This window comes from Gallinula chloropus (genome assembly GCF_964237585.1).
Source record: "Gallinula chloropus genome assembly, chromosome: 2".
NCBI lineage: Eukaryota > Metazoa > Chordata > Aves > Gruiformes > Rallidae > Gallinula > Gallinula chloropus.
Window position 1 is genome coordinate 21,791,075 of NC_140086.1, and position 23,693 is coordinate 21,814,767.

The following is a 23,693-nucleotide window of genomic DNA, read 5'->3' on the forward strand; positions in this document are numbered from 1 at the left end:
GCGCTGCATTAAACACGTAACCAAGTACAGAACTGCTGGTTGGTTTTGGTTGGCAACAAGGTGGAGCTGTAGAAGGGAGAAGGAAGAGTGCAAAGTGGCTGAGAAGCCACCACGATTATAGAGCAGGAATGAGGGCCCTCACATCGTAGACTGCAGCATCTTCCAGATATTTGCTTGGTGTATCCCAGTGGTGCTGAGGGCTGTGTATGGACACTCAACGTCATCTGGCTGGCAGCACCTGTCAGATTTGCGTTATGCTAGCATCTCGTTAGGGTTTGCATGGAATTTCATTGATGTTCTTTTGTGTTGCGAGAGAATTCCGAATTGGTGTAATATTAGTGAATTGTGTATGCAGTGCTTAATGAATACAGAAAGAGAACTTGTGTTGCCCACACAGGACTGTGAAGAATATCAAGTTTATGCTTGAAGCTGAAGTGGAGCCTCCAGGCAGCACTGGAGTTGTGGTGAGCAGAGAAGGCACACTGGGGATGTTTGGTGTCTGGAGGTGTCTCTGCATTGGCACATCCCACAGCCTGGCAGGATTTGTGGAGCAACACAAGTTACACTGAAGATCTAATGTTTCCTGTATACATTTCTGAAGGGTTTTCCTTGGACTAGCTCTAGTGTGGTCCAGAGGAATGAGTACCCGTTACCAGTAGGAGCAGAGTGTGTCATCTAAAAGGAATCCAGTTTGGTGATTCTAAGGCCACAGCATGATGTGAACAAAAACACAGGAAGTGGAGCAGATCAGGAGATTCAGAAGCATATTCTTTATTTGAAATAATTTTGGATTTGTTAATGTTAGTAGTTTAACACCATAAAATTAGCAGAAATGAAGGATATGTTTTAGTTAGAGAGGTTAATAGACCTGTTACGGCCTATTCTTCAAATGCAAAGCATTCACTTCCATCTTGATTGTTGATTTATTTTTTTTTATTAATACCTGTTTTAATAGTCAGTCAACACAGACTTTTTGGTGGAGGGAATAATGTTATAATGGTAAAGAATGTTAAAGAAGTGGAATGTTTTTCTGACATCTTTGACTCAGTGTTACCGAGATTACAGGAATAAAAGTATGTGCAGTTGTTCACTCAGGTACTGATTAACTTTTCAGCTCTACAGTGAGTATAGATTTGGAAACTTCCTGGCTGTGCTTAGTCACCAAGAGATGAATAAAGACCTGTTTTTCAAAAGTATCATGCAGCTATATGTCATTTAAAGCCCCTCTGTGAGGAGGAAAGGACAGTATAATAATGAGGGGGTGATACAAAAATGCGGTGTCGGACAACAGGTTTTAAGTGTACAGTGCAGACTTTTGGCAGCATTGTACCTATTGTTTTACACCCAAGCAATAATTTTCTAAGCACAAAATAGTAGATACTGGTTGCTGTAAGAAGTAAAAATAAGAATCTAAAGCCTACATAAAACAAATCCATAGCAGAATTGATTCTTAGCTGCTTAGTTTTCTAAGTAAAAGTACATCACAGTTGGTCTAAAATAAAAATGGTACTACACAAAATAACAGCATTGAGTATTGTAAACAAATGTTTGCTTTATCTTTTTACAGTGAAATTTTATGTGCTTATTTTCTGCTTTTGTATCATAAACACATTTAAATAAGCCACTATTTCAGTGTAGTTTCATCTGTTAGTCATTTTAATTCTTTCCTTAATTAAAGAAATTAATTATTCCATTGTAGTATTTGAGTATACAACACTTTCTCATTTCACGTGAACATTTGCTTTCACTGTTTGAAATTTTTCGATATATTTACTGTATCTTCTTTGTAGCAGATGTTCTTCAGTTGCAGGGATTTGGAATAAATCTTGTCACTCGTGGTTCAGCTTGCCTCTAGTAGAGAATTCTGGCTGCTTTCTGCACAGCAGTAAGGCGGGCTTTCAAGGTTTCTGACTATTGAATGTGTAATTTTCTATTAAAAGCAGTGATCATTTAATCCTTCCCTTACCTGAAGGATAATTTACATCTTGCTCCACAGTTTGATGCTCCTTTACAAATGACCACCTGAAATGCCTGTGACTTCCAGTTCCAAGCCCTGAGGAAGTACAGAAAAGAACTGCATGTAACTACTTAACACCAAAATCTTGATTTAAAAATAGTACACAATTTTTCAGTCATTCCTGAAAAGAATTTTCAGCTAAACTGAAGATTATTTATCAGCTAATGCCTGAAAGTCAATACTGTAGTTTCTCATGATGCTTTTTTTAATTGCCTTTTGTCATGAAATACGTTAATTTAATTAGAAGCATTTGTTGCCCTTTGTCAAGGTAATAAGCAGCAGTTGGGTGTAGGACAAAAACTTCTGGTCAAAGAGGCAATGCACTATACAAAAAAGAGCAAGACATGAAAACAAGATGACTCTGGATTGTATTGTTTTTCTTACCTTGAATGGTTAATCCAAATACGTATTGGTCCACAAATTTGTTAATTTGATTTGATGCATAACAAATCAGGAGGATTCAGTTATTGCAAACTATGCCATCAGAAGGCAGGAAATAATAAGATGGTGTCACTTGTGAAGGCTGTGACTGGTTTCAGTAGGAGTCTGGGGATGACACTGCTGCTCCACTTTGTTACGGAATATAGAGACTTAACATTGTTAAATGTTGCCTGGCTTCAGTGGACTGTGTACTCTGAGCTCTGCCACACCTTAATTTGAAGCATTCCCCATAGCAATAATGCTGTTTATTTCGTGAACTGTTCTGGGAGGGTAAATTTCAAATACTTCTGCTCTTTCTTTTTTTTTTTTCTTTCTTTCCATCTGCTCCGCTTTCAGCTCCTTGTCTCTTGTAATGTTGGAGTTGCACATGTAGTTCTGTTGCTCTGCTGCTGTCTTCTGAGGAAAGCAAAGCCTGAATTGCTGTAATAAAACTTTAGCAGTGGTAGGAGAACATGTTTTACACCAATAGAAGAGAAAATACAGAGAAGCAGAAATGAGATTCTGAGACTTTTCTGGGCTATAAAGAATGAAATCCCTTTAGTACCCAGAAAAGTCTCCTTAGTACCATCACATTAATTTGAAATTATAGAAACTGGCTTTTTTCTCAGTTGCATAATCTCAATTCACTGTGTACTACTACTACTGCATTACAGTTGAGTTTGGCAGCAGTATGGCCATATGGCTGTTGGCTTTTTGCTGCTCTTACAGCCGTAAAACCGCTGCAGCTAATGCACTCTAAATGTGCAGTAGTTTAATAAATACAGGTGCAAAGTGTTCAGGAGATGAGGCAGTTGTAAATGATGAGCCAGAAGTTTAGGGAGGATCCTACCTGTATTTTGGGTCATTAACTGCACATGACTTAGAAGTAAATAATTCAGTCTAATATTTTGGGTTACATACTGAACAAGTGTTTTTAGCATAGAATGTCTTGAGTTGGAAGGGACTTCTAAAGATCATCTAGTTTATGTGGAGGAAGGTGATAGTACTTGTTTTTCTGTTGGTCTCCCACATGTCTTGTTCTGAGCTGTAACATCTTAACCTTAGACTAACCACAGGTATGACGGGTGGAGAGTTAGCCTGCCCACTTCTCTCCCACAGAGTCAGCAGACGAGTGTGACTGTGGTTCAGCCTGACACGCGATGTCTTCAGCTGCAGCCTGTTTCTGCACTACTGTACTCAGATACTTGCAGGAAGAGGTGGGTGGGATATTGCTACAGGCTGGGACTGTCACAAAACGTGGTAGCAAAAGGGGCTGTTAATAAAAGAAGTGTTCTGGAATATTACATAGGCATCGTGGATGTTTCCCACTTCCGTATCTCTAGATCAAGAAGGATATTGCTATTTTTGGACTCTGACATTATAAAACTATTGCTGAGTGGCTTTTTAGTGGAGTGATACATAAGGCAGCACCCACTTCTTTATGGAAGTGTACAGTAAGATTCTTATTTTGGTGGCATCATCCACAGTCAGTTAGAAGCAAAATTCAGTTAATGCAAGGTAACTTCAGCTGACAAGACAGTGTAAACAAGCTTATTCATCGTCAGGTGCAAAGTGGGCAGGGATTTCGGAAGCGTGGAGGATGAAGAAAGGAAGTTTGGTCATGAAGTGCACTGTCTAAAGTAAACACATGATGCACAGGAAGTGGTGTTGGCCTCTTGTCCTTGATAATTGTGGTTCAAGAGAAATAGCCTGCCCAGCTTACTTATGCTTACGTAGCATTCATTATGCACCACAGGACCTTGTAACTTAAGGTAGTTTAGAAAAAGCTCTCTCTTCATTCATAGCAGTTCCTCAATTTATACATTCCTATTTATAGGGGGCTGTAATTTGGCTGTTAAACTAATCGTGGAGATTTAATCTTGATAAAGAAGAATTTAGCTTCATTGGAGATGTGTGTGTGATTTCTTTTGTGGTCCAACAGCAAAAATAAAGGTAATTTAAATATATTGGCCACTATGGATTTATTTTTTCTTTTCCTTTTTCATTTCATCGTTCAAGTTGTTATCTCTGTAAAACACAATCTGGATTTAACTGAGTCACAAGGACATGATGTTCTTCCAGACCAAAGTTAGAAAATTCGATTTTTTTACTCAGTGTGGACAAAGCTCTATGTACCCTTTTTTGGAGCACACTTTTACAATTTTCATCTTTTTGCTGTGCATTCATATTACTGGCTTTAGTCAAATTGAAATTAAAATTGGGTTTTCATTTAAAAGTCATTACTTTCTATCTCAAATATATCAGTATTTAGATACACTCCTTGTTCATTGTCTGAAACTTCCAAGTTCATGGATCTGGAATGGGGATGCTTGTCGTCTTTAATCTGAATGCTTGAGGGACAGTTGGAGGGAGGGGTTGGATGGTAGTGGTGATCCGTTTGGCTATCCTTTTTGAGAACTGCAAGAATACAAGCAAAACTTAAAGGAGAGGTGAAGCTCAGTCCAGTCTGTTGGCCCAGTTTAGTGCTCTGAAGTTACATGCAGGTAATCCTTTGAGTCTGATATTCTTCCCAATTAGAGGGCGAGCTGTGCTATATCGGCTGTGGGGAGGGGTAACATCCTAAAGTGAAGGCTGCTGCATTGTGGTTAGTCTCTGTGTTAGCCTGAGCATCCCTCATCCTGTCTGGTTTTCAAATATATAGAACTTGTCAGCTGTTTTTTTCCAAACCTCATGATTTTAAAAGTGTGAAGGCATTTTTTCCCCATGCTTTTCCCTTATGGTTTTCCTCTGCAGTTTGGTTGCAGTGTTTACTGCAGTGACATTTTCCTTTTTGCCAGCCCCGCTCCCCTGGCTTGTGTTTATTTTCCTGTCTGTGATGAAACTCAGATGATGTTAGTGAGTCGAATACTTTTCAAGGCTATGCTTTTTATCTTCAGTGGAGTTTTGTTCTCTCCAGACTCTGTATAGATGTATAGAGCTCATAGCTCTTTGCGCAGGATGTTTGGAAGTGATGTCGTGAGGGTGTTGGGCTTTTCAGGGGCAGGCGGTGGTGGTGGTGTGTTTAATATAGTTTCATATAGACTGAGAGGGGAGAATGCCCCAACTTCTGGAAAACCTGAAGGCAAACCTCATGTCGTCTTGCCTGCTTCTGTGGTCAGTCAGCTGTGAGAAGGAAATCAAAAGGAATTAATTCAAGTGCTCACGAAGCTACTTGTTGTCTTTTTATGCCCGCTCCTAAGACAAGACAGCATCTTGGCTCAGACGGTTTTGAGTGAGATAGGAAAAAAAGCTGAAGGTCAAAGGGAATGGCTTTGCGCTGTGAAAATAAAGTTTGGGGATGAGTCCATTTGAACCAGTGACCAACTTTAGCCATAACCATACTTTGAACATTTAAGAGAGAGCACCTCAGAAACTGTGGATTGTTCTGTGTTTTACAGAGTTTCTATAAAGAGTCAAACTGATTTAATAATCACTTGACTGGGTTTTTTACTGTAGTCAAGGAGTCTTTAGAGATACTAGCGACAGTGGTGGCAACAAACTAACCTGCACTTAGGCAAAAAACCATGAAAAGTACTTTCCATGCTTTTGTTGAATGTGCAGGTTACCAGTAGTTTAAGAAATCTTGTATCCCATTACCAGAGTTCCTATTGATTTTTTTTTTAATTTATTTTTTAGAAAAACCCCCACAGTAGACACTTGTTTTCATCTTGAGCCTTGTCCATATGAATTTTTAAACTTAAATACAGTTGCTGATCATATCTTAAGCTGCAGGATCAAAGTTGATACAAAGTTGTCTTTAGTATCACCTAAAATAAGATGTATTTGTATGATAAATCATAAATATTTACAAAAGGGTCTGAAGGAGATGGGTATAGTCTTGGTTACACAAGTTATTTATTTATTTATTTAAAAGAAATTACCAAAAAAAAGTGGTGGAAGATGTGGGGTTTTGAAAAACACTCAGCTTTTCACAGGCAGAGCCGGTTTGTGCAGGAGCTTCTCGGTGTGTCTCCTCCAGTGCTGTGCATGGACATGGACTTAAATGATGAGGGCAAACTTTGTGTCAAGTTTTGTTAGGTGACACCTGTTTCAGTTTTAAACTTTGTGTTCAAATGGGAATGAGGAGTAAATATTTGAAATGTCAAGAAATAGGAAAGCTTACTGGTGACCGAAGGGAAAAAAAATGCACTCAGTCTGCTGTATTAAATAGACAGCTTAACAGGAATTTCAACGTTATCTATGTTCCCATATCTTAATGGAAATTACTGATCTGTTATCTGATATATTGATATTCTAGTGGGCTCAGTTTCTATGGAACCATGTGACATAATTGTTGAGATCATAGAAGGATCATTGCCTAAAAATTTCATAAAGGTGCCAGCAGTTAGTAACGCTTAAATGGTGTCTGAACACACTATTTCAGTGAAAATTTCCAGTAAAAAAGGAAGTAATAATCTGAGAGGTTTCTAAGGTTCATCTTTCATGTAATGAAGGATTATTGGGAAGGAAATAATTTCTTAAAAACCACCTTATTTTGATATTATAGTACTTGGCTCTGAGTTGAGGCTTCATCATCACACATTCTTGCCACTTCTGACTAATCGCTGAAGTTAGTTTGACAATAAATGTGACATCACTTTAAGTCAAGAGATTAATTGTTAGATCGTAAAGCATATTTAAATGGAAAATATGAAAGTGTTCCATTTTGGATATTGACTGAAGTTTTCTTCTTAATTTAAACCATTAATTCTAAGCTGATGTGTATAGGATTTAGATGTGAGTTCCCATTTTAGCATGCTTCCCATTATTACTGTTTTATAGTTCTTTTTACATACGCATCACTTTTCTTTCCATCGCTTTGGTGTTATGTCAGTATTTTAATGTTTTGCTACTGTATGTTTAACAGAACCAATATCATTAAAATTCTGGGGCTTTTGTTTTGTCGGTCTTTCTGTATAGGCAGCTTGCCTGTAATTTGGATTCTGGGGCTGGCAGTGGAGTGCCCAGATACCAACTGACTTCAATGTAATTACTTTACATTTTTTCATATATCCAAATATGAATTCCTTGATTTTTGTCACGCTGTTCATAGTCATGTTCAATAACTACAGCAGATATAATTGTATTTGCTAATGAACCCTTTTTGAAAGTACAAGTGTTGAATAATCCCTATAGTATTTTAAAAAATAAAATAGCACTAAGTGGTATTTTTAGCTTAAAAAAAAGGCCTTGAAATGTGTTAATGTTTTCCTTATGTTGATGGAAATAATAGAAAGCAAAACAGTCAGAAATGAGCTTTTATGGAATCAGTTATAGGTGAAACAGCAAAAATGGTTAAGAAAAAAAAACACAAAACCAGTAGCAAACATTTCTTAGCGTGTCAGTTTATATGCAAAATGGAGAAATTATTTGGAGAGTAGCTTTTTAGAACTTACTGGTATTTTATTTTTTGAAGTAGTTTAATTGCAAAATAGTTGCTTATTAATACAGTATCTGAAATTAGTTTTTGTTTTAAAATACTTCTGGCTTTTGAACATGCAGGGGAATTGTTACAGCATGGTGGGTTGGTTGTTTTGGTTTTTTTTAAATCGAGACAAAGCAACTTGGTATGTAAATCTGTGCAGCAAAATTAGTACATTAAAATGGGGGGGCGGGAATGCCTCACTTCTAAAAGCCCGAGAAGTTTTTTTTTTTAAAGAAAAATTAGATTTGGTATTTTTCTCCAAATTCTTCTCATAAGGTTTCTAAGTTTATTGTGTGTTTAGGAAGTAAAAAAATATACGTGTTTATGCATTTTCTGTCAACCCTTGGTGCAATTTCTGAAACATTTTATCTATAACCACTGCAGTAGATGAGCATTGAGATGCTTGCTTAGGTGTGTATGTTCTAGGTCAGTCTTTAAGCTTAGTATAAAAGAATTTGAGTTTTCTTCATGTATTTAAGGTTCTTGTTACCAAACATAATCATATTTACATTGCAATGCTGGTAGAACAACTGATTTCCCATGTATGAAAATCTGTGTGACATGGCAAATCCTCAATATTACAGAAGTTTGAGGGATTAAGATTTGTGGTTTTAGAATTTGCTTCACGATGTATTTTAAATTTTGTATTCACTGCCTACATTCAGAGCAGCTTATTTCTGCAAGTAACGCTCTCTTCTTGAAATGCCTGAAAGATTTTATTAAAAATTTGTTGCAAAGGTTAAAAGAAAAGATGTTGAATAAAGGCGAGGAGAAGAGCTGTTCAGTGAGGGTTATGTGCACATATATGTGATCTGTCACATCTTGTAACAGGGTTATCACTTCTTCTACTTTGGAGGAGTACAAAGTAGTACAGGACTTGGAGGAATAACTCTTAACTCTTGATGACCACACGGGTTGCTTTTTTCAGCTTTGCAAGTATCCATCATCATAATGAATACTGATGGGGAGTTACTTTGGAAGGTAGTAAGTTCCTGGCTGTGTGAGGCATCTTTCTGGATAAAAGCTGCAATTCATTATGAAATAGGTGGATGACTTTCCCCAGATTGTCTGTATTTGCATTGTGTTTGCTTAGGAATCTCAATCCAGGGGGAGATGGGGAAGATGGTGTTGAAATAAACATTTCTTGAGAAGAAAATGACATTTGATGCAAAATCTACCATCTAAAATGCCTGAAGCTTCTCAAAACTCTTTGCTACTGTCAGTCTCCTGTTTCTTAACCTTCTAGTACATTTTAATTGGTCCTATACCACCAATGAAGCTTGTTTTTATTTTCATTGTATAGTAACTTTTTCTCTAGTTCTTCTCAAAGTTTTACTGTAAAATGAATGTAGGACCTTTAATGTTTAATATTAATTAAAATAACTTCAGTTTTGTTCTTTCTGTTCTGTAAAAGGGTATCTGAAGAATTTTTACAAATTTTATCTTGGAAATTAGCTTATTCATTATGTTTAATTTTAGGAAATGGTGCTCTTGCAGAACATTCTGAAAATGTGCATATTTCAGGAGTGTCAACGGGTAAGTCATTTTTTGTAATGTTTAAATTTCATGCATGACTTAAATAGTAAATATTGAAAGCCACCTGGTATCTTATGAAGAGATATTTGGCTATAAAAATTATTACTGCCTTTTGCAGCATGTAATAAGGAATGAAGCAACTGGAACATGGAAAAATTCTCATAAGATAAAATTGATACCTGCATGCTCATGAACAGATTATGCCTTTCTAAGTGGACTGCTTAATTATTTTTCCATACAAACATTGAACTAAGAGAAAAGTTGGTTTAAGTTGAATTGATATTTTCTTTCCACAGTAAAGTTTTTGTGAAATGAAATTTATTGAAATGTAATTTTGGACACCACTACTATCAAATAATATAAATCCAGGAGTTAGGCGTTTCACCCGATTAGATTGAAGCAGTAACTGAAACTCCTGTACACTTGACTGCACAGTTTCCTTAATACAAGAAAAGAAGAATTTTAGAACTGAGAAGCTGATGAGATGCTGGGAAAATATTGGGCATAAAAGCAGCATATGTTGCTTAAGGGTTGCTATGTTCTCTTCCACTAAGTTGGTCTGAGGCTTCATCTGGGCAGCAGCCACAGTTGGGTCTATTCTGTGTTAGTGAGGTGATTGCGCGTCCCTTGAGGCATTAGGTGGTACCAGTGTAGATACAGCCTGTCCTTCAGATGGTGAGCAGTGCCAGCTGAGCTGCTGCTGGTTTCTGTGGTACAGATACGCAGAATATGCGCAAATGGGGAGGCAAACACTCTGTGTCAGTGGGTAGAAGAATACAAGCCTGGCTCTTCCCATAGGGAAGCTGCCACTAATACTGGAAAGTCAAACTGATTTTCACACCCCTCTCTTATTTTAAGAGTGAAAATGCAAACGTACCCTTTTTGACAACAGCTTGCACATCTTGTTGCAGTTATCCTTGCGGTATCATTTCAAATGTTCCGTTGCCACCTGTGCACACATTTTTTGGATAAATGTGCACTCAGTGGATTGTCTGTGTTATACCACTTTACCTTCTTTTCTCCCTTCCATTATTTGCCACTCAAAGACTCAAAAGTCTAACTATCCAAGACCTTTACTATCCTTTCTTGTGCTGCATCATGAAGAATTTTGTTGTTTTTCAACAGTAAAAATGCACCAAGTATCATTTATAGTACATTTATGGCACACTGTAAATAATAATAGCAGCACAGGCATTTGCCACTGTGGAACAATTGTTGATGGCTCTGGATCGTACAAGCTACACAGGCTAAAATCTAGCTATGCAGCTTTCAGGATATGTTTTAACAATGCTTCACCCCTTTGTTAACTGTGTCACAGGTCGCAATACAGGCAGAAAAGCGTTGGCTGGGCGAGAGGTGAATGGAATTTTTGACTCTCCTTTCAGTACTTTGGCCAGCATGCTTGACTAGGCAGTGCCAAGAAGAGGAGAGAACACAATGTGCGTTCTACGCAAGATAACAGCAGCTGGTAGACAGACCTTTAACTACTGAGAAGAAATATCTAATGAGGGCTTCCATTTAAAAATAAATTTAAAAAACCACCTCAACACACACACACACACACACATACATATATATATAAATAAAAGTTCTGGTGGTCCAGTGTTCTGAAAGAGCTTTCCAGCTGGAAAAAAACAAATGTTATACTTTTAAAGTTTCTGTCTTAAAATAATTTGAAAATTCTTCATTGGAGAATTTTAAGATAATGGGGGTGGTCTGTTAGTGAAAACCTGAAGAGTGTGTGTAGGCAGACCATTGGCATTTTCCCTACAGTTTTTTGTATGTACATCTTAACTGTTAGGTGTGTGGCCCAAGTATTAGAGATGGGGATGGATTTAGATCACTTTTGAGTTCCTTTGAAACAATCTGGGTCTCCCAAACCTGGTTTTGAACTTGCTTGATTATATATTTCATCAGGCATACCTGGACATCTTTATGGTTGTCAAAACAATTTTAAAATAAAACCAAAGACAACTGACATGTAATCTTTCTAAATCCAGCTTCAGCTTGGTGCTGAAACAAAGTGGTTTTCTTGGACAGTTGCTACTGAGAAGGGATTTAAAATGAAATGATTGTCTTGATGGTAGATTTCCTGTCATGCTGCTGCTGTAGGGCTACATGACCTACCTTACTAAATTATGTTCTAATAGCGCAGACCTCTGTGGTCTTTGGTATTTATGCTTCTGATGTATATGATATCTGCCAAGTTGCAGGTACACCTCTAATATATGAGCACGCTTTTTCTACCAACAGCAATAATGGAATGTTGTCTCTTGTGTATAAGGTATCACTAGAGAACAAGTGTTTATGCCTTTAAAATGCGAACAGTTGAGAAATATTTTTAGGTCTGCCTGTGGGGTATGAAGCACTGTAATTGTCACAACAGCAAAACCAATCCTGCTCCCCCTTCCACCCCCCGCCCCCCAACCCCCCCGCCCCCCGTTTTAAAGAACTTCTGCGCTGATGAAAACAGTAGTTCACATAAATTTAAAAAAAAAAAAAATTCCATTTTACTGAGTGTGTCTTTATTGTAGAGCAAAAGGCATTTTAAATTAAAGCTTTACAGCTTGACCTGGAGGCAAAGATTCCTATGCCTTCTTCCCCTGTAGTTCTCCAAATAAGACTTTCAGTGGCTCCTGAGAGTTACAAATGCAATAATTATCCTCCCTATTCATGGTTTAGACTTTATCACAACATTATTCTCTTTTTACTCTAAGCTGTTTTAAACACCTTCAGATCATTTATCCAGCTGCATTCATGTCCTTACCATGTCCAATATAATGCATACCTTATCATCTTGTGGTTCACATTGAAAGCTAATTCTTTTATCTTTTCAACTAATCTCCTGGCATTACTGTGAAGATAAATCCCTAATCTCCCTCTCCCTGCTTTTCTGAAGTGACTTTTTTCCTTGACATGTTGTTCACTGTTACTACCGGTACTTTACTTCTCTAGATCTTGCTACAGAATTTTTGCATAGGTTTTTCAATTATTTTCTTGTTACAATTTGCAAGTTGAATTTTGCACTGTAAAGTTCTTATTGGCTCTCTTCTGTTTACCAGTCAACACCCCCTAGGTAGTTCACGGTCATATTCTGCAGGGCAGTAAACAGACTTCAAGGAGAAGGGAATAAGGAAACTGTTGTACGTGTTTTTAAGAACTCTGCAAGACAATCCATATACACCAGAAAACCATGTGCACAGATCATCCCCTCAGCACGTTTTTTTTTAACCATTATTTTGCACTTCAGTATGTGAAACACCTTTGGTCCCACTACAGTATTGCAGTCTACAGAACAGCGTAATGGCAGAGTAATGGAGTTGCAAATAGATTGTTCATAAAATAAAGGCTTGCAAAGGAAGTTGCTTAATGCAGGTAGGAGATGGAGGAGCAGAATTGTACCTAGGAATATAGGGGAATTGAGAGGAATGTAGGCAGATAGAGAAATAGAGAAATAGTTGTGCAGGAAGGAGTTGTTCCCACACAGAAATCTTATAACCACCAGCACAAGATTTGAAAACATCTTGGGCATGCATCATCATATTTTTCATATCTTTGCTTCTCTCTGATGTGACCTTCTCAGTTTTTGTGCTTTTGTCCTTTTTCAAACTCACCTCCTTTTTTTCCTTACTCTTCTAATTTTCATTGTGCTGTTTTCTTAGGTATTCTTAATATTCTTAATAAATTATTCCAGACCTTGGCAGTTTTCCTGTAGTTTTAAGTTCCTGTAGACATAACAAACGAGTACAACAAATGCCTTCAGGGCCACTAGTAACTGAAATTAGAAATGTGCATTCTTCACAACTTAGTGAAAACATGTTTGCCTCTATTCATACATGTCTGGTTTATGTGCCATCAGTTGAATTGTTTTTTTGATTCCCATGCCCTTCTTGAAGTTGTTGCTCACATGCTCCATGTTTACAAATACATGAATAAAATGAATGTTACAGATGTAACGTTCTTCAGAAGAAACATCCTAGTTAAGCAAAGGGTCAGGATTTTATTTTTAAAAGGCTTGCTGTTAGCAGCTTTATAAAGTAAATTCCCCTTAAAACTGTTCTCTTTCAAAAGGTTATGCTTGATTTTAAAAATCTGCCTGAGAAATTATTCTCTCTCAATGACAGCAGTTCTGAAGTGCAGCTTCTACACAGTTGATCTTGACCTTTACACAATGTTAAGCAAATGGGAGATTTCTATTGTCTCCTGAGTTAGAAGTAAAGAGATTTCAGTGTGCGAATGTATACCAAGTATGCAAGTACATTTAGGTTATCTGGCCAACTTTCAATTAAGGAAGCTGTAATTCCTATTTCAAGTCCATTCCCTTTTTTTTTCTTCTGTTTATTGAACTCCCCACACTTTCTTCAGTTTATTTTTTCCTCCTCCTGCAGGAGAAGCACAATACTCTACCCTGTATTTTAGTGCCTTGGATCATCCTTGCTTCCTCATGCTTTCCTTAGTTTGCTTCTATCTGCCCATATTGGATGGTGCTATAAATGGTCATATTTTGCCCTCAACTCTTTAGCATTAGCTTCAGTGGAAACACAGAAAAGCCATCTTAAGGAAAAGACTATAGAAGATTCAGGGGTATGGCTGGTATTGCAAACAAAGGCTAAAAAAACCCTGTAAAACTGGATGTTTTCATGGTGCTGTGGCAGTACCACCTTAGTTTTTAGAGGTTTCCCATGTGGAATTTTTTCTGTGCAAGCTCATGTAACAAGTAAAACTTACTGCTTGTACTGCTGCCAGAATTGGATTGAGGAGTTTATAGTTGTCAGGGCATGCTGTGCCAGCATAGGAAGTTACAAAAGCTAATTGCACAGTAATTTACAGCTCCTAGCAGTGTTGGAGGTTCATACTCAACAGCCATGTGCTGTACATATATGTATAGCATGCTGAAGTTTTTGGAGGTGAACTTCATAATGTTGAATGGATTATTTTTATATTTTCGTGTAAGGTTTTTGTCAGGGAAATCTAAAAGCTTTCTTAGAGGTTCTCAGTGACAAAATCTCATGTCAGTTTGTAAATATCAGAGCCCAGGTGAATGTTGTAATAGCATAAATTTCACTTGAAGGCAACTTACTTTAAGCTGAGTGCTAATTTAATTGTAACCAAGTAGTGCATGGAATTGCCTGCCAACATCTGCAAGCTTGGTACAAAATGTTTTGCGCGTTCTTCTAATTTTTTTGCATATGTCTTTGCTTTGATTCTGCAAAATTGCTCTTTTACTTCAGCATTTAATTGTGAATAACTCATTTTTCTGTGGTGTCTTTCCATTTCTTGTCTGAACAGATGTAAAGTACATTCAAGCAGGAGTGTATTCCAAAATATCCTGGTGTTACAGCACCATCTATAGGGTTTGCTCAAAACTGAACCAGGAAGTTTCCAGGGAATAGTTAATTAAATATTCAAATAAAACAATATCTTTCTGTATTCTGAGACTTTTTTTATCCCTAGATACTAGGACATGTCCTACATTTCATAGCTGAAGTACGTTTATACTTAACTGTGCAGCATGAATAAAACTCTAAATGTAAAAAAAATGTTTAAAGCAGTATTCTCTTAGAGCTGTAAGTGAAAACAGTAAATTTAGTGGTTTATTTTTGATGATAGACTTCTATATTTATGCTAATACAGAAAATGCAGCATTTTTGTCTTTAATACTTTTAGAAATGTGTTTGTTATGCCATATAGAACTATTTTAAGTAATAATAAGAATTTAACAATATAACTTTTTAGTTGTATTGGAGCTAGTTGATAATTTCGGGTCCCCACAGTCTTGAAAAACTATCTTAAAAGCTTGACTGTGGCTAAAAATACAAAGAAAAACCCAGTCCTGTTCACAAATTGTATTATTAGAACTTTTGCAGTATTACAAATGCAGTTTGTTCTTCACTATGTTTGTTCTGTGGCAGCTCCAATTTGTTATTTTAACCAAATGCATACTCAGAATTTAAAAAAACCTTAAAAGCTTTTGATCAACAGACAATAATGAAAATGCCTCCTCACTTCTAATAGATTTTGTATTAAACCAGTAAACATTGAGAGCCCATAAGTTTTGGTTTAGCAATTAGGAAATATAAAAGCACAAAGGGCAATTAATTTTTAATGTTTTCTGACCTCTGGAACTTCCTCGTAATTTCAGGCTCTGTAGTGAGAATATTATGGACTTCCTATTTATGTGACAATTGTGAATATGCTTCATGATGGGTGTTAGATATAAGGCTGCTAAAAAGGAAAAAAATAAACCAACAGTGAAACAAAATCTCAAAACTAATAAGTGCATTGCTTGAAATAACATCAGCAGGGCTGCAGACATGCTAGTGAAAAGAACAAGCAGCCGAGTTAAGACCAAAGCAGAAAGCTACACTTAACAGTAAGAATGCAAATAGCTGAGTTACTTCAGTTGCATGGAATTAGTTCTATAAACATAAGCTTTCTAGTCCATCATCAGATATGTAGTTATTTGAGTCCCTGTTAAGAATAATGACTTGTAAACCTAACTTTTAATGTCTGTATAATGACATGTGCTGCAGAACGTGCTCAGTGCTTTCCAAGCGTTGGAATCATATGTATGAAGATCATTGCCATGCCAAGGGCTGGAAGGGGTATTTAAATGAAGGCCAGGATCTGGGTCTTCCTATGACAGAAATTCAACTACTTGACTTATTTTATTTTTCACTTTGTAATGCATTTTTCAGTTTAAAGTGTAAAGGCAAAGTTAAATTGAACTGAGCTTTTGTGAAAGCTAAAGATAAAATTAGGAAATATAAAATCTTTCACATTAGTAAAGTTCTTGAAGTGTGTATAGAGTGAGCTTTTTTAATCTGTAGTACTAACTGACGTTAGTATAAAATTCAATGTAGGCAACATTGGAAAATATGTTTTGGTTGACAGTTTGTGAGCTCTGTCCATTATGAACTCTGTTAGACATCACTTATTGCTGCCTCATCTAACTCAGTAGGATATTTTCCCTGATAAGTGTTGATTGATTTTTAATTTTTTTTTCCCACTGGCTTTATAAAAAATGGCATTAATCAAGTTGCTTTCCATATATAAATATGTATGTGTATTTTTTAGCTTGTGGAGATATTCCAGAACAAATTCGATCACCAAGCGGGACAATCACAAGTCCAGGGTGGCCCTCTGAGTATCCTGCCCGAATCAACTGTAGCTGGTACATCCATGCAAACCCAGGGGAGATCATTACTATAAGGTAATTGTGTGTGTATAGATATATATATATCCTGTATTAAATATGGGAATGGAAGAATTATTGGCTTAGATGTGTTAACTGCCCATTGTGACTGTACCAATTTCCTCTTCCTCCCTGTAAATGTAGGGTCTTTTGTTTGGTTTTCTGCCTTTTCTTGTATTTGATTTGCTCTTAACACAGCCAGGTAGCATTTGTTTTTAACTGGAAAGTTGGCAGCTAGAAAAAGTTTCTGTGTGCTCAATTATATGTTTGGGGTTTTTTTTTAGTCCCTGAAATACAAGAATTTTGCTTTGAAAAATGTGTAGGGGAAATTTCGTAATACTTCAGCCCAATGAAGACTTATGGGTATAAATAGGAAATGAATAGATAGGATTGCAGTTTTTGAAATGCTGAGTGTTGGTGCAGGGAGCTCCTCACAGTTTTATGTTCCTTGTAACTTTTCTAACGCAGTAAGGTAAAAAAGTTGTATTGTGGGCTCAAGTTCTCATGAGTTCATTCTCCGTTAAAGCCACAAGGGAAATCTAGGCTTGTTTTAGCATCAAGATACAAATTAGTACAGCTTCACAGGCTGGTCGTGAAACTGCATTAGTTGCAGATTTACTTCAGTTTCCAGTACAGACCTGCTGACCTAAGAAGCTGCTCTTCATTATGAAGTATTTGCTTTGACATCAGTTACTCTTTTGAAGTACTGGTTTTTAATTTAAACAGTCTTACTACTAAATATTAAACTGGCATAAATGCAAAGTACGTAGAGCTGTTTATCTACCAGAATGCTTTCTAAACTTTTTCATACTTTTTTTTATAAAACTCTTTTTATTTTCTTTTTTCCATTTTTTTCTTTTATTCTCTCTCTCATTGTTTCCTTCCACTCATTTTACCCAGCATACATTTCACATTTCATTTCTGGTTTACTGCTCTGTTCGTCTGTACTGACCTGTTTTGTGCAGACTGTCTCCCCTTCACACTTCGTTACCATGTCAGCAGGTTTTGATATAGCTGTAGCCAATCCATGACATACCCATTGGGTAACAGAGTAGTGCAACTGGGAGCAATTCTTATTTGAAGTCATAGCTTTGAACAATTTAGCAGTAGTTGTAATATCAAGTCATATTGTTGGCTAAGTGTAACATTAGCTAAAGTTCTGATGGAAATTGGGTTAAGTAAAACTCCTTAATATTATATAAAGTCATTAAATGAGACTCATAAAGACAATTTCATTAACAGTTATTTCTTTTTTTTTCTTTTTTTGATGAAGGCTTAACGTGCTTTTTATAGCAAAACTTAGCTTCTTTAAGTAGTGGATATCATATTTAGGTTAGCAGAACAGATTCTTGCTGTCTTAATAAAAGTAACCACCACAAAACTAAATCCTATTCTTACACAGGTAGAGAAGTTGCTCCTTTTAATTCCAGCCAGAAAAGAACCTATAGCTAACTATTTTTGTGTGTAGCAATTCATCAGCTTAGAATCTTAGAATGGTTTGGATTGGAAGGGACCTCAAAGCCCATCCAGTTTCAACCCTCAAAGCCCCATCCAACCTGGCCTGATCCTCTTTCGTATTACCCAGTTTAGTATGCATTTTAACTGAGTTTGTTTTTTTTTTTTTCCTTTTTTCTTCTTTCCCTCAGCTTTCAAGATTTTGATGTTCAGGGATCACGACGATGCAGCTCAGATTGGTTAACAATTGGAAGCTACAAGAATGTTGAAGGCTATAGAGCATGTGGCTCCTCCATTCCTTCACCATACATCTCTTCACAGGATCATGTTTGGATCAGATTTCATTCAGACGATAGCATCTCCAGAAAAGGCTTCAGATTAGTCTACTTTGCTGGTATGTTCCAAACAATGCCTAGTTCAGTTTTATGGTTCTACTTTTTGTTTTCTGTTTTGAGAACAACTTCCTTTTTAGCAGGGTATGGTATATACAATTCTTGTAATTGATTTAAAACTTACTGGAAGTATATGTTGTGTAGACTGTTTTGATCCCATGCACAACTTGACTGTTCAAAGCGGGAATTAGTGTTCACAGTAATAAACAGAGTCAGTGCTTGGGGGTGGTGGGAAAGTTCACTTTTAATTCTAGGCAACTTGGGAGGGTTTTTTTTTTTTTAATAACTTAAGGTTTGAAAATTTTTCATCAGGATAAAATTTGTTGTTAAAATAGTTGGGTAAACTTCTGAGTAGCATGAATAGGGCAAGAGAAGGAAGAAACGGTGGCATGTTTTTACATTTGCATCATTTTTTTTCCCACTTCTAGAAAACAACCCACAGTTAAAAACTGATTAACATGGAAAATACCTCTAGCCAAGTATAGAGCTGGTTTCCTACATGCAAATTTTTTCTTGGGTAATTGAAGTATGCAACATAAGCTGTTTACCAGTAGTACTAGTTTGAACTTCTTGCTCTGGTAGCTGTTACCAGCAGAGGAAGAAGACAGTCACGAGTCATTAGCTCCACACTCTTTTGTGCCCTAATATGATGCTAGGTTTTTATATAACAATATGGTCATGGTTTTTCTATGTCCTGATCATCAAAAATACTCAAATTTCTCTTTGTTTTCATAATGATTCGCCTTAAAAATACTCAATTAAATTTCTCTTTGTTTTCGTAATGATTCACCTTCTCTTGCTTCTTCAGTGTATGCCTATACTCTACTCTTTCATCTGCTACAAATCTCTGTGCACTTTTTAAATTCTTCCATAAAACAATTCATCCTGCTACACCTATCCACTGCCATTCATTTTCAAAACTGTTCACCCAAGATTCAGCAAAATAAGCCCTGATCTGCTCCAGCATAAGACGTGCTTGCCCCTGCTCATTTCTGCACTCTTTCTCCACCATCACAAACCTGAAGTTTTCAGGCAGGCCTATCCCTTTTTATTGCCAGTTTTCTAGCCCACAATAAAGTTTCCTCTATGCTTCAGCTCCTTTGCAGCTTAGCAAGTCTTGGCAGAAGTAACGCAGCCATGCGTTTGATACTGGCTTAACTTTCAGGGCAATGTTCTACCTAGGTTTTGCTTACTGTCTCACCAAAAAACGTGAGGAAAGAAAAGCCACTGTCCAGTCCTCTACTGCTGTTTCTGCTAACTGCCCACATGCACGCTGTTAACCTGTGTGAGGCATTGGCTTCTGCTCTGCTTATCTCCCTTTCCTCCTTAGGCACAGAGGGAAAGCAGTGTTCCTACCTGAAGGGCTCTGAGAAGGAAGAGCATTTTGGATAAGGGTTCGGAATGGGCAGGGAAGCCACGGGCTTTGTAGAATTTTCCTGAAAATCCTTTCCTCTCTTTTCCTCGAATCTGGAAATTCTTTCAAGATTAACCCCTTTTGGAAGAAGCCCTAACATCTTCATCAATAAGCAGTTTTTTCTGTTACATAACTTCTCCTTGCAAGCATCATGCAGTGAGTGGTCTAAACTGAGTACATAAGACATTTTGAAAAGTCTTTAAAAAAATACTTTGGTTTTAGATTGATTTTTTTTTTGTGTGTGTGTGTTTGGATCAGGATGAAGTGGAAAGACTCTTCTAAGATGTTTAAAAGCCTTCAGAAGGAAGAGCTTAGGTTGAAACAATATTGTGGTTTGGTACTACAACATTGCCATTAATATTTACAAGTCTGTGCTATAGCTTTCTACTCAAGCTTTTTTCAGGTTCTGCAAGGTGGAAGCATTGAAGTAGAGTATAAGCAGTACTTAAGTTCAGTGACAGGCACAGTCTACTGTATTGTCTTCCACCTGTGGGGCATAGCCATTCAATTTAGGCAGATCAAGTCTAGAAGTTCACTTTTACAAGTTTGAAATTAAAAGCCAAGCTTCATACTAAGTATTTGCCATACTAACGTTATGAGCAACATGGATATATGTAACGTATGTGTATATAGCAGAACAAGAAGATCATATAGTTTATACTCGGTCTGTTCTTTGGGGGGGTTTCTTACAGAAATAAACATGTTCTGAAATTTAATCACAGTCACCACATAACTTTTGCTCTCCTTTACTGTCAGCAGTACTTATAACATTTATCTCTTCAGCAGTGCTTATAACATTTATCATTCTTGTTGGATTCATTTTTTTCCTGCATTCAGTTTTTCAAAACCGTAGCATTCGTGAAAGTTTAAAAATGCTGATGTTGCACCTTTTATTAAAAAAATAGTATTTCAAGGTAGAGTAATTCTTTTTAATGCCAAGATACTAAAGTGGTAAAAAGGAGAACAGAGGTGTGATATGACTTGATCTATCACAGCAGATTAGTTGCAGCAAGGGAAATTCAGGCTAGATACGAGGACTTTTATCACTGTGTGGTTAAGCACTGGAACATTGCAAATATTTGATTGGACAAGACCCCAGACAACCCAATCAAACTTCAGTTATCCTTGCTTTGTGTGCATGATTTGATTAGATGAACTCTGGAGATCCTTCCAATCTGAATAGTTCTGTTGTAAAGCAAGACAGAACCTGCTGCTTCTGTGAAAGTCAGTGGAGTTCATCATGCTGTCTTTTTCCATTTCTTTTTTAAACCCCTAAATATAGTAATACTTAGATTTAGTATATATTTGTCTAATGTAGCTACCAAATTACTATGTGTAGGACCACTTGCATTGCAGATGTTTTTGAAAATTTTTTGGAGGATCAAGCATGGCAATTTGTTTCCTAGCCAATTTTACAGTCTGTACCATGTTTTTCTAGAAATCACAGCAATTTTAAATGGTACAGCAGTATTTGACTCAGCTAAATCATTACAGATCTGAAATAGCTTGCTTTCCAGGTATGCTTCAGTGTTTAATGTGGTTGGAATTTTCATAAATGAATCCCTAAAAAATTATTCCTGATATTACAAGTGTGGTAGTAATGTAATAGTAATGTAGTAACTATAGACAATAGTTTCTTGAGAAATCTCGCTGCTGGATTTTTTTCCCCCACAGAATATAAAAAACAAGCACAAAAACCCAAACCACCACACTTTCATGTTTTCTGGAACACTATTTAGCTCCTTAACTTTTACAGCATAATTTTATATGGTTTTCTATGTTTTAAGTGTGTGTTTCTGCATTTACTTAGTTGATGGAGGAAGGGCTGGGGCAAACAGTGGGAGAAGGTGAGGAGAGAGGTTTGTCTGGTTGATTGTAGTAATTAATCTTCCTCTGTCAGCTTCTCTATTGCCATAGAACCTTTGGTACACAGTAGGAACGTATGGAAATGGGAGAGAGATCTGACTGCTTTTACAAGAAAAAATTTGAGGAGGTAACCAGTAATGCAGTACAAAATGCTTCTCTCCTCTGTATCACTCAAAATACAGAAGCAGTAATTTTCTGCCTTATTTTTAGCACCTTAGAAGCCAGATTTTTCAGTCAGTATCAATGAGCATTGTTTTCTTGCTTGGGTTGAACTTACTTGACTGAAAGCAGCTAAGGATGAGGCTCATGCTGATACACTGACAGAATTTTGACGTGAAATAACTGTTTTATCTTGAAACTTACTGAAAGTCATAATGACTTACAGAGAATTTAAATAGCTGTTTTGCCATTCTGAAATACCTAAATACCTAGTGCAACGTATAAAGATGCAACAAACCATAAAATGCTAAATTCTAAAAGGATAGTATTTTTATTTCCTTTTTTTTTTTTTTCTTTCAGGGAAATCTGATGAGCCAAACTGTGATTGTGACCAGTTCCATTGCGCTAATGGGAAGTGTATTCCAGAAAGTTGGAAGTGTAATAATATGGATGAATGTGGAGACAACTCGGACGAAGAAATCTGTGCCAAAGCTAATCCTCCAACAGCTGCTTCCTTTCAACCTTGTGCTTACAATCAGTTCCAGTGTCTTTCTCGCTTCACCAAGCTTTACACTTGCCTTCCAGAGTCTTTAAAATGTGATGGTAACATTGATTGTCTTGACCTAGGAGACGAAATAGACTGTGATGTGCCAACATGTGGGCAGTGGTTAAAATACTTCTACGGTACTTTCAGTTCTCCCAACTATCCTGACTTCTATCCACCTGGCAGCAACTGCACCTGGCTGATAGACACTGGTGACCATCGCAAAGTAATTCTGCGATTCACTGATTTTAAACTTGATGGTACCGGTTATGGAGACTATGTCAAAATATATGATGGATTAGAGGAGAATCCACGGAGACTGTTACGTGTGCTAACAGCATTTGACTCTCATGCTCCCCTCACGGTTGTTTCATCCTCAGGACAGATAAGAGTGCATTTTTGTGCTGACAAAGTGAACGCTGCAAGAGGATTCAATGCCACCTATCAAGTAGATGGCTTTTGTTTGCCATGGGAAATTCCATGTGGTGGAAATTGGGGTTGCTACACAGAGCAGCAGCGCTGCGATGGCTACTGGCACTGTCCAAATGGAAGGGATGAAACCAACTGCACCATGTGCCAAAGAGATGAATTTCCCTGCTCTCGAAATGGTGTTTGCTACCCTCGTTCCGACCGCTGCAACTACCAGAATCATTGCCCGAATGGTTCAGATGAGAAGAACTGTTTCTTCTGTCAGCCAGGAAATTTTCATTGTAAAAATAACCGCTGTGTGTTTGAGAGCTGGGTTTGCGATTCTCAAGATGACTGTGGCGATGGCAGTGATGAAGAGAATTGCCCTGTCATTGTGCCCACTAGAGTAATAACTGCAGCTGTCATTGGGAGTCTTATTTGTGGATTGCTGCTTGTCATTGCACTGGGATGTACCTGTAAATTGTACTCACTCAGGATGTTTGAGCGAAGGTAAGTAGAACAGATCTCAAGAACTTCAAGTTTTAAACAAAACTTTTTCCTATCTTTTGTTGTTATACTTGAAACGTATTTATTGACGTACAGTTATTGTTGCATGTGATTTTTAAAGGTGTTTCTCTTTATTATATTTGGACAGTAAAAAGAGGTTAGTTAAAAGGAGATTGAAGTATTCTGATCTCTTAACTATTCAGAGTTAAGCTTTCAGATGTTACAAAAAAGAAAGTGCAGAAAAGCTATGTTTCTGCAATTATCTCCATTCTGTATTTAACAGTATGGGCTTTTTTTCTGTTTTAGCCTATCTCACACTAGGATTGCACATTCTTCAGTTTTTTACAAAATAAAA

At 37.0% G+C, this 23,693-nt stretch overlaps 1 protein-coding gene across 1 annotated transcript in view; it reads left to right on the top strand.

The window, feature by feature from the left end:
• Window positions 1–23,693, top strand: part of LRP12 (LDL receptor related protein 12) — a gene marked incomplete at its 5' end in the record, with an annotated part of 49,496 nt that overhangs the window by 21,948 nt on the left and 3,855 nt on the right. Inside the window, 4 exons of the mRNA XM_084259972.1 lie at window positions 9,342–9,398; window positions 16,476–16,611; window positions 18,240–18,442; window positions 22,240–23,341. Of these exons, the coding sequence (XP_084116098.1) occupies window positions 9,342–9,398; window positions 16,476–16,611; window positions 18,240–18,442; window positions 22,240–23,341 (1,498 nt within the window). The remainder of the gene's footprint in view (window positions 1–9,341; window positions 9,399–16,475; window positions 16,612–18,239; window positions 18,443–22,239; window positions 23,342–23,693) is intronic.